Source organism: Notolepis coatsorum (genome assembly GCF_963971535.1).
Source record: "Notolepis coatsorum genome assembly, chromosome: 7".
NCBI classification, from domain to species: Eukaryota; Metazoa; Chordata; class Actinopteri; order Aulopiformes; family Paralepididae; genus Notolepis; species Notolepis coatsorum.
The window spans coordinates 158546391-158557958 of record NC_140171.1 but is presented as its reverse complement, the minus strand read 5'-3'; the positions used below and the strand labels follow the sequence as shown (position 1 = coordinate 158557958).

The 11568-nt window shown below is 44.0% G+C and overlaps 1 protein-coding gene across 1 annotated transcript in view; it reads right to left on the bottom strand.

The window, feature by feature from the left end:
- Positions 1 to 350: 350 nt before the first annotated feature.
- The window catches only part of LOC311231823 (protein kinase C alpha type-like), a 316426-nt gene continuing 305208 nt past the window's right edge, over positions 351 to 11568 (bottom strand). The window contains 1 exon segment of the mRNA XM_084318445.1: positions 351 to 6214. Coding sequence (XP_084174571.1) covers positions 6050 to 6214 — 165 coding nt within the window. The 3' untranslated portion in view covers positions 351 to 6049.

The window sequence follows — 11568 nt, the reverse complement described above, 5'->3', positions numbered from 1 at the left end:
AATGACACTATTGATTACAAGGTAAGATAGCTCAAACTCTTTAAGGGATTCAGTCTGATGGGTCGGGGGGGGCGAACATACACCATTTGCAAAATACAATATATTCTTTCTTTTAAAGTCTATGTTGATATCTAAATCATTATGTACAAGGACAGGTTGTTTTATAAACAAACAGAGACAGGAGATGGTGTTGCTGGATGAGTCATAAGGCAGCCCTGCACGTCAGTGATCATGTGATCATGTGCTCCATTCAGCCAAAAGAAAGTTGTAATTTCTTTTCAAAACCAGACGGGACACAAAATCAGCGGAGAGCATCAACACTCTAAGAAGAAGTCAAACCAAGTCATACGTAAACCTAAACATTTATTGAAAAGTAGTAAGCCAACCACATGAAAAGAAAATGAACAAATCAGAACCGCCCTCACTAGATATAGCAGATATTTTAAGATAAGCATATTTTAATATTGTCTGGACATTCAGAACAATTCACTTCTGAAACAAAGAATACAGCGCAGGATGTAAACATTTGGCCACATGGGAGGGAGGAGGTGTTGGATGGAGTTTAAGGAGGAGAGAGGGGACATGGGAGGGAGGAGGTGTTGGATGGAGTTTAAGGAGGAGAGAGGGGACATGGGAGGGAGGAGGTGTTGGATGGAGTTTAAGGAGGAGAGAGGGGACATGGGAGGGAGGAGGTGTTGGATGGAGTTTAAGGAGGAGAGAGGGGACATGGGAGGGAGGTGTTGGATGGAGTTTAAGGAGGAGAGAGGGGAAAGGGGAGGAGGTGTTGGATGGAGTTTAAGGAGGAGAGAGGGGACATGGGAGGGAGGTGTTGGATGGAGTTTAAGGAGGAGAGAGGGGAAAGGGGAGGGAGGTGTTGGATGGAGTTTAAGGAGGAGAGAGGGGACATGGGAGGGAGGTGTTGGATGGAGTTTAAGGAGGAGAGAGGGGACATGGGAGGAGAGGAAAGGAAAGGGTAGGAGAGGAAAGGGGAGGGAGGTGTTGGAGGGAGTTTAAGGAGGAGAGAGGAGACATGGGAGGAGAGGAAAGGGGAGGAGAGGAAAGGAAAGGGGAGGAGAGGAAAGGGTAGGAAAGGAAAGGGGAGGGAGGTGTTGGAGGGAGTTTAAGGAGGAGAGAGGAGACATGGGAGGAGAGGAAAGGAAAAGGGAGGAGAGGAGGAAAGGGGAGGAGAGGAGAGGGGAGGAGAGGAAAGGGGAGGAGAGGAGAGGAAAGGGGAGGAGAGGAGAGGAGGAAAGGGGAAGCTATCAGCGGTATTGACTCATTTGGACAAAAGAAACTGCTCTTGCAAACGAATTGGGTTTTAAAGGACAAAGGAGGGTTTTAAAGGACAAAGGAGGGCTTTGCCAAAAGAAATCATGAATTGATTGACCAGACACTGAGGAGGGATGGGAGGGGGGCAGACCAGTATGGAAGAGGGGTTGTCCATCCATCAACTCTTCACTCATTCCTTCCTTCCGTCCTTTCTCCCTTCCTTCATCCATCCACCCCCCCTCCCCTCTCTCTCCCTTATACATTCTTAGTTGATAGTAAGTAACAAGTCACTCTCTTGTTGTTCCCTCATGCATTTGCTTGACCACTGCATGGGAGGTAAAAGGGTAAAAGCAAGCATGGCAAACGCAGAAGAGCAGGTCAAACATTATAGCTGAACATGTTTAAATGATTCCATACCATTACGAGAAGCACTTGGTTGCTTTTATTATGATATTATGCAAGTTGGTGGACACTTCCATCCAAAGCATGCCATGTGTTATATATATATGTTAGTATGGGGGGCCCCTTTGAGTGTCAAACCCCTAACCCTGGCAGTGTTAGTGGCACGAGGCAGGAAATGCTAAATCAAGTAACACCTCAAGTAGTTAAAAATCACTTGAAATCTATACTGACACCATGTGTAGAAAATGTAATAATAAAATGTTAATTTAAAAGGTAAATTCTGATATATTTTCTCCCAGGTCCAGACTGGCTACACGGAGAAAAAACATTACCATGTAAACTACTGAAGAAAACTGTTACTAAACTGACATCAATGTTTATTAGCACACCGACGGCTCCATGCGATCCGTCTCTCAGAGGAATAGATGTGCCAGACAGGGGCTTTTGGCCTCTGGCTATATGACAGAGAGAGGCTGCCATGGGGTCTATTAACTACAGCTAGTGCAATGCTGCTATTGTCGGGTTCTGGCATTTTCTGGTTTGGCACGGACATAAAAGGTTATACAGTAATAAACATTAGGAGAACAAACAAAAAAGGAGAGAGGAAATATTAGAAATCATTCCAACGGTTTACCATTATGTTATTAATCGGATATACATTTTCTGTGTAATTCTCCGTTTACCGTTCCTGAATTACTTGAGAGGAAGCTAAAGAAATATAAACAAATAATAATAATAACAACAGAAAAATAAATCTACAAAATGTGTATGAACGGACACCAACACAACACTAACAACAAAACAAAAACCCCTGTTATTGAGAGACTAGCGGTCCCTCTGGTCTAGTGAAGAGTGGTGCTATGGAGGGTCAAGGGTCAGTATTCCTCATCGCACCCACAAAGTTAAAGGTTAAAGAAACTTTAAAGTTACAATGTAGGAAAATCGAGTTTATGTTGTGACTGCAATATTAGATAGCAATGGCGGTGCCAGATAATACCAAATAAGGTCCATGAATATATATTATAGATATTTCCCATGAATCTGTTGCTTCCTTTCATTGTTACATGTCAATCTCATTTGGTTTACATTCGAGTGAAGTGAACAAACGAGATGACTTGGACATATCAGAGCATTTCCATAACTATTTGGTCACTAACATCAAACCACTCACTGCAAGATACAAAAAGAAATAACCTACACATTCTGCCAGATTGCTCTCAGATAAGCATTCCTATTGTAAATATACATATATAATATATATATATGGCACCTGGCTAAATTTGCTGACCCTTGACCTGTGTATAAGGTGGTTCTTCTGGTACTTAGTATCATGCAGCATTTTAGTTCATTACGTGCTGGACAATCCCTACCATCAGCACATACAGGCAGGATGGCCAAGAGAGGATCGGCCGAGAGCCACACATCCAGTCAACACACGTTCAGAGACACTGGATATGACGAGAGGAAGCCAACACATGCGTTGATAGTTCTGCAGAAGCAGCCGTTTGTCAGATATCTGTCATAATTGGCTAAATCTGAACATCTATGAGAGACACCCAAGTTGTTACAAAGTTGATATATTTTTTGTATGGGTAAGTTGTTTAGTTGTACATAGAAATATATGTTTAAACTATTTAACATAATAAAAGCACATTCAGTTGTTGGTATAAAAACTGCGAGTTGCTATCCTTTTTTTTGTTTTTTTTTGTTTTAAATAACTTGTGAATATTTACAAAGGAGTTAATAATACACTGGTATGTGTTACATTAAAATAGTAATTAATCTGATCTAAATTAATGGAAATATGCATGACATTACATTAAAGCAGATTGTTTTCTTTTTTTTCTTTTTTACAAATCTACGTCTAAGCTATTACTGAACCAAAAAAAATAAAGGATGTACACAAAAGAATCCAACAAATAATAAGATCAATTCTACCAGCGGATTCCCAGACATGCACAACATCATCACCTTCCTTCTGTATCTGGGAAACCAGATATCTACTCTATATGTGTATTAGGGCATGAGCATACAATGTAACATTGCATGTTTAATACGCAAACAATAACTTGACATCAATTTGTTTTATGATCTAAAAATAAGAAAAAACAAAGAAAAGGGGAAAAAACAACAACATCTTTTTATGTTTCGAGGGTCATTTCCTTGCGAAAGAACAAGCTGTTGAAACAACTATAAGATGAGGAGGTTCATGAACACGGAGGGTCTTAATGTCTTAGTGGGGTGACTAGAACAGAGTATTATGGGATGACTAGTGGGATGACTAGAGCACAGTACTGTGGGATGACTAGTGGGATGACTAGAGCATACAGACAGAAACAGTGACAAGCTATACACTTTTTAGTATTAATGTTTAACACTTTCAGCGCCAGAGGTCGCTGTGGGCCGTGTGGCATGAATGCCAGCGCTCTAATGAATGGGGATACATGCCGGTGTTTGCAGGGCTAAAACTATATTAAATATCATAGCTATGGATATAAAACTATTGCCCATTTGACATCGAGTATCTATCGTTCAATTTGTGAAAAAGAAATATTTTTTTCATCCATACATTCCCGTTTTATACCGTGGGGAATATGAGTATAGTTTTAGAGTAATTCTGTGTAATCCCAGGAAACGCCGCTATGCAGCGTTTAGTGCATTTCACTAGAAACCGTGCCATTCCTCACCTGGATCAACAATCAATCTGAAATCAACGCTATATTATCGGTATTATGTTTCATCATGCATGCATGAAATGGTGGGGGGGGTTTCTATGCTTCGATCGTCACCAACGGCATACGTTGTGGAGTAACGTTACAGTAACACTTTCGGATCACAATGAAGGCATGCTCGGATCAACGCAAGATTGATACCATATAGCCCTTACCATGACTAGGATGTACGACAAAAAGAATATTCCAATTATCTGATCGCCATTCCAAGTATTGATGTCGATCGTGTTGCCAACATAATCCACCAAAAAACATGAATCGGCGGTGCTTGATTCTCTCCAATCCATGTGTTATAAACGGTACTCCTGCCCGACTAGGAAAACCCGGACTGGACTTTTTAGATCGACAGACAGACCAAGCTAGAGAGTTTCCAAGGATGTGCAATACTGGCCGCAAGGCGTTAGGTGGCGGTATTGGACGTTTGCGATCTCAGACCCATTCAGGACAGCCTGCACAGGCTGCCTCGATGGATTATGAATGGAAATAGCGAATAAAAGAAATAACGACCCAGAAACGAGAATAGATATGAGAGTTCTGCCAATGCCCACACATTAAAATGATAACCACTTACTCACTTCTGGTCGTAAAAGATACTAATCAACAACATTAACTGCAGCTGAAGAAAGGGCAGTATACATTTTATGCTAGTATGGGGGCTTATTTAAAGCCACCAACATTGATATCAGGATAATAATAACCATTTGACCCATGTTATGACATGTTGTAATTATTCATATACTGTTATGTGTCTCTTTGCATAATCCTTGTATGCATGAATGTGGCTCTTGTATTCACGTTCAACATACTGTATCGTCTTGTACAGTATATTATTTCTTTAACGCAAATCCATGTCGATGCAAATCCGCAACACACACTGGAACATGAGACCGACTAGAATTGAAATGTGTTGAAATATAATAATCTCTCCATCACCACAGGGACAGGAAAAGGAAACTGTAAAAAAGATACAGTATACCAACGTTACGTTAGAAGTTGTCTCTGCAACGCTGGCACCTCGACTAGTGTATCTTCATATTTGGCTTTTTAAACTTCTGCCCCCAAATGGGCGACATCGCGGGATATCTGGGTGAATCCGCCCCATGAGGCTGTGATGTGGTTCAGTGTGAACGTGTGGAGGAGCGTTGTGAAGCGGTGTTCTTCATCAACTCCTCCTCCGAATTAGATATTCTCCAATCATCTCTTAATTACATTTCCAGATTTTCCCCTAATTACATCATACACTGGAATAGGTTAATACAAATTGCCCCAGCTATGCTCCCATGTCAGTGCCCGTGATAAAGGCATGGAAGTGCTTTCCATTACAAATGCCAGGGTCCAGGAGGGGCATCCGTGTATACATCCTTACCACTACGATCTATTATAAAGAACTTGTTGCTTTCACTGGCCTTTTCATTTACAATGGCAAATCAATTTATACTGGCAAAGATATTACAGAGCACTTGCTCTATATTCTAGAACTCTGTTAATTTCATAAAATCAAGACTTGGGGGGGGGGTTTGATTTTCACGAATTTGGGGCCTTGATCATCAAGTTGTGGTCAAATGTTGAGCTGACTGTTGGTTTTTGCGGGAGGCGAGGGGGAGGGGGGGCAGGGTTGGTAGATGGAGGTCCTCCGCCGGTCCTTCTCATGCGACGAGGTGGAGGACGGGGTGTGTGTACTGAGGGTTGATGAAGGAGAAGCCGGCAAAGTCAGCCTGGTCGATGTTGGCGATGACCAGCTCGTCCGGTGGCGTGAGCTGGGGCTGGGTTCGTGTGAAGAACTTGTCAAAGTTCTCTGCTCCTTTGCCGCCCTGTGGGAGAGAGAGAGACAGAGAGGAAGAGAGGCATCAGGCGAGGTTCAGGGCAGAGAGATCTGGTGTACTGTAGCCATGCCAGGATGCACACGAGCAAGTCTGCACAAATACAAAACAACTCGCTCTCAAATCACACTCAAGCCACATCACAGTCGGTGTTGCCCCAGCAATATCCACCGATATATCCAGAGAAAAGGAAAAATAATCGTTATCGTTATCGTCACCATCACTACCGCCACCATGTATTATGAAGACAGTACAGGCATTACACATAAATTCACAGCAGTTGAGAAGCCTAGCACCACAGCATTCACCAGCACTTGTTTTATGCTCCAGCAATACTCGCACATCAAGCCTGAACAAATACACCATCATCATCATCATCATCATCATCATCATCATCATCATCATCATCATCATCATCATCATCATCATCACCTCCACCACCCATTATTACAAAACATCATTTAAAATAATAATAATAATAATAATAATAATTAGGGCTGTCAGTTTATCGCGTTAATTAGATTAATTAATTACACAGCAAATTATTACGTTATGAAAATGTACTCAAAATTAATTACAATTTTTTTTTTATATTGGCCATTTGCATGTTCTTGGTATCTGATTCTAGGGACATCTATGGATCTCAGGGAATGTATTCCCAGTGTCAGAAATACTGTGTCTGTTAGTAGGCTTGAGTAAATTGTAATGAACCAAATGAGAATATCAATAAAAAAAATGTAATCTTTGACTGTGAATAACACCATGCTAAAATTGACCATACCTGATAAATCTAAGCAAATGAATAAATGGAAGATGATTAAACAGAAGGTTTTGTAGATACAGTACTGAATTCTGCCATCCGGACACATGCAATTTGAAATATGATTATAGAATATAGAATATCAGGCATAAAATGGTTATGCGATTAAAATGAGATTAATTAGATTAATTAATTACAAATCCTGTAATTAATTAGATTAATTTTTTTAATCGCCTGACAGCACTAATAATAATCCGACATGTGAGTCCTTCCACACCTGCTCTCCTTCCTCCTCATGACTGTATTGTCTCTATAACCTTCAGATGACATGCTCTACATCCCATTCTCCTGGATGATTATAATGCAACTGAGTCTCTCAAATGCCAAACCAACACTGGCACCAACTGTGGAATCACAATCAACTTTCTGAGATCAACAAGGACCAGGGCTCTGAGATCAACAAGGACCAGGGCTCTGAGATCAACAAGGACCAGGGCTCTGAGATCAACAAGGACCAGGGCTCTGAGATCAACAAGGACCAGGGCTCTGAGATCAACAAGGACCAGGGCTCTGAGATCAACAAGGACCAGGGATCTGAGATCAACAAGGACCAGGGCTCTGAGATCAACAAGGACCAGGGCTCTGAGATCAACAAGGACCAGGGCTCTGAGATCAACAAGGACCAGGGCTCTGAGATCAACAAGGACCAGGGCTCTGAGATCAACAAGGACCAGGGTTCTGAGATCAACAAGGACCAGGGCTCTGAGATCAACAAGGACCAGGGTTCTGAGATCAACAAGGACCAGGGCTCTGAGATCAACAAGGACCAGGGTTCTGAGATCAACAAGGACCAGGGTTCTGAGATCAACAAGGACCAGGGTTCTGAGATCAACAAGGACCAGGGTTCTGAGATCAACAAGGACCAGGGCTCTGAGATCAACAAGGACCAGGGCTCTGAGATCAACAAGGACCAGGGTTCTGAGATCAACAAGGACCAGGGCTCTGAGATCAACAAGGACCAGGGTTCTGAGATCAACAAGGACCAGGGTTCTGAGATCAACAAGGACCAGGGTTCTGAGATCAACAAGGACCAGGGTTCTGAGATCAACAAGGACCAGGGCTCTGAGATCAACAAGGACCAGGGTTCTGAGATCAACAAGGACCAGGGCTCTGAGATCAACAAGGACCAGGGTCCTGAGATCAACAAGGACCAGGGCTCTGAGATCAACAAGGACCAGGGCTCTGAGATCAACAAGGACCAGGGCTCTGAGATCAACCAGGACCAGGGCTCTGAGATCAACAAGGACCAGGGCTCTGAGATCAACAAGGACCAGGGCTCTGAGATCAACAAGGACCAGGGCTCTGAGATCAACCAGGACCAGGGCTCTGAGATCAACAAGGACCAGGGTCCTGAGATCAACAAGGACCAGGGTCCTGAGATCAACAAGGACCAGGGTTTGAATGAGTGCCAGGCCCTCCAGCGTGACCCAATAACCTGTGATGATTGAGTTTGCTCGTCACTGAATAGCAGCCAGGCACTGTACAAATGTCAGGAGTAAAAAGTATGTTTTTTTTCTCTGAAATGTAATTGAGTAAAAGTACAAGTATACAAACCTAATAATACTTGAGTAAAAAGTACAAATCCCCCAAAAAAGTATTGTAACAAAGTACAATTACTCAATTACTTCACACCCCTGGTATACACTGTACATATTACTTGCACAATATATATCACTTTCCTTCACCTTATTTGTTGTTGCCATTGGTTTATTCATCCCAGGTTACATCACAATCGTCTCTTGTGTTAGTTACCTCTTCTTCCTGACTTACTGGGGTTGTGACGATGGAAATACCATGTTCCTTGTGTCGAACTAGACTATAGGCTTTCCAGGTCAAATGTGAGGTCGGTGAGTGTGTGTCATGGTCAAATACCATAATAGTCAGGGATTGAAATCCAATCCTAGAGGTGGTGTAGTGGTTAAGACCCCTGCCCCTGGAACACATGCACTACCCTTGCTGGCCTGGGATCAAATCCCCCACCAGAACCACATCTCATTCTCACGTGTCTCCCTCCCCAGCCTTCCTACTGTCACAGCCAAAGGAAGATAAAGACACAAAGCAGAGATTGGACTGAAAACAAAAGATAAAGTTACAAGAGGAGTAGAGGGTTAGGCGGCTGGGTGGCGCAGCGGACATTGCGCTCGTCACCTCCGGCTTGGGCCGGCCGTCATACTAACTCAATTGGCAGAGTTAGTGGGTGGAAGTCGATGGGTGGTCATCTGGACGTTGTGGACAGCGACTCCTACAGGTCGGTTGGGGACGCCTGCACAGCAGAGACAGGAAATGGCGGGGGTAGTGTGAGCCTCCCACACGTTACACCTCGCCAATGAGAGTCCACGCTGGCAGGTGAAAAGAAGTGACAGGCTGCCTCCTCGTGTATCGGAGGGGACACGTGATGCAAGGCTTCTATCCTCCCTACAACCGGCCAGTGGGGCGCATATGCGAGCAACGTTCAAGACAGGGGAGGGGAGAATTGGCACGAGAGGAATTGGGATGGGAGAAAAAATAGAAAAAGAGGAGAAAAAGTGGAAAAAAAAGAGGAGTAGAGGGTTGTTCACTGCTGCATGGAGAATAACCTCTCTCTCTCTCTCTCTCTCTCTCTCTCTCTCTCTCTCTCTCTCTCTCTCTCTCTCTCTCTCTCTCTCTCTCTCTCTCTCAGGGATTGGCCAGAGGGTTGCTTTTATCATCTTCCAAACATGAAGGTCTCGTTATTATAACCGTTATTGACCATGAACTGCTGCCAGAACATGATTTATGAATTCAACAACATACAGTACACAGTGAACATAATAAATATAATAGTAGAGAAACTATTTAAAATGTACCTTTTGGGCTAATTATATTGAGAATGTAATTCAGAATTGTAGCGTAGCCCTGTATTGATGCTGCTGGGTTAGCGCTAGCTTAGCCCTGTATTGATGCTGCTGGGTTAGCACTAGCTTAGCCCTGTATTGATGCTGCTGGGTTAGCGCTAGCTTAGCCCTGTATTGATGCTGCTGGGTTAGCGCTAGCTTAGCCCTGTATTGATGCTGCTGGGTTAGCGCTAGCTTAGCCCTGTATTGATGCTGCTGGGTTAGCGCTAGCTTAGCCCTGTATTGATGCTGCTGGGTTAGCGCTAGCTTAGCCCTGTATTGATGCTGCTGGGTTAGCGCTAGCTTAGCCCTGTATTGATGCTGCTGGGTTTAGCGCTAGTTTAGCCCTGTATTGATGCTGCTGGGTTAGCGCTAGCTTAGCCCTGTATTGATGCTGCTGGGTTAGCGCTAGTTTAGCCCTGTATTGATGCTGCTGGGTTAGCACTAGCTTAGCCCTGTATTGATGCTGCTGGGTTAGCACTAGCTTAGCCCTGTATTGATGCTGCTGGGTTAGTGGTACTTTAGCCCTGTATTGATGCTGCTGGGTTAGTGGTACTTTAGCCCTGTATTGATGCTGCTGGGTTAGCGGTACTTTAGCCCTGTATTGATGCTGCTGGGTTAGTGGTACTTTAGCCCTGTATTGATGCTGCTGGGTTAGCGGTACTTTAGCCCTGTATTGATGCTGCTGGGTTAGTGGTACTTTAGCCCTGTATTGATGCTGCTGGGTTAGCGGTACTTTAGCCCTGTATTGATGCTGCTGAGTTAGCGGTACTTTAGCCCTGTATTGATGCTGCTGAGTTAGCGGTACTTTAGCCCTGTATTGATGCTGCTGTGTTATCGCTAGCTTAGCCCTGTATTGATGCTGCTGGGTTATCGCTAGCTTAGCCCTGTATTGATGCTGCTGGGTTAGCGCTAGCTTAGCCTTGTATCGATGCCGTGTTGGGCTGGACGCCCTCCTCTGGGTTGTCTAGCCAGTGTGGAGTGGATACGGATGGTGTGATACTCTTTGGGTTGTCTAGCCAGTGTGGAGTGGATACGGATGGTGTGATACTCTTTGGGTTGTCTAGCCAGTGTGGAGTGGATACGGATGGTGTGATACTCTTTGGGTTGTCTAGCCAGTGTGGAGTGGATACGGATGGTGTGATACTCTTTGGGTTGTCTAGCCAGTGTGGAGTGGATACGGATGGTGTGATACTCTTTGGGTTGTCTAGCCAGTGTGGAGTGGATACGGATGGTGTGATACTCTTTGGGTTGTCTAGCCAGTGTGGAGTGGATACGGATGGTGTGATACTCTTTGGGTTGTCTAGCCAGTGTGGAGTGGATACGGATGGTGTGATACTCTTTGGGTTGTCTAGCCAGTGTGGAGTGGATACGGATGGTGTGATACTCTTTGGGTTGTCTAGCCAGTGTGGAGTGGATACGGATGGTGTGATACTCTTTGGGTTGTCTAGCCAGTGTGGAGTGGATACGGATGGTGTGATACTCTTTGGGTTGTCTAGCCAGTGTGGAGTGGATACGGATGGTGTGATACTCTTTGGGTTGTCTAGCCAGTGTGGAGTGGATACGGATGGTGTGATACTCTTTGGGTTGTCTAGCCAGTGTGGAGTGGATACGGATGGTGTGATACTCTTTGGGTTGCATATTGGTTGCAATTCCCCAGCCGTCACAGGTGG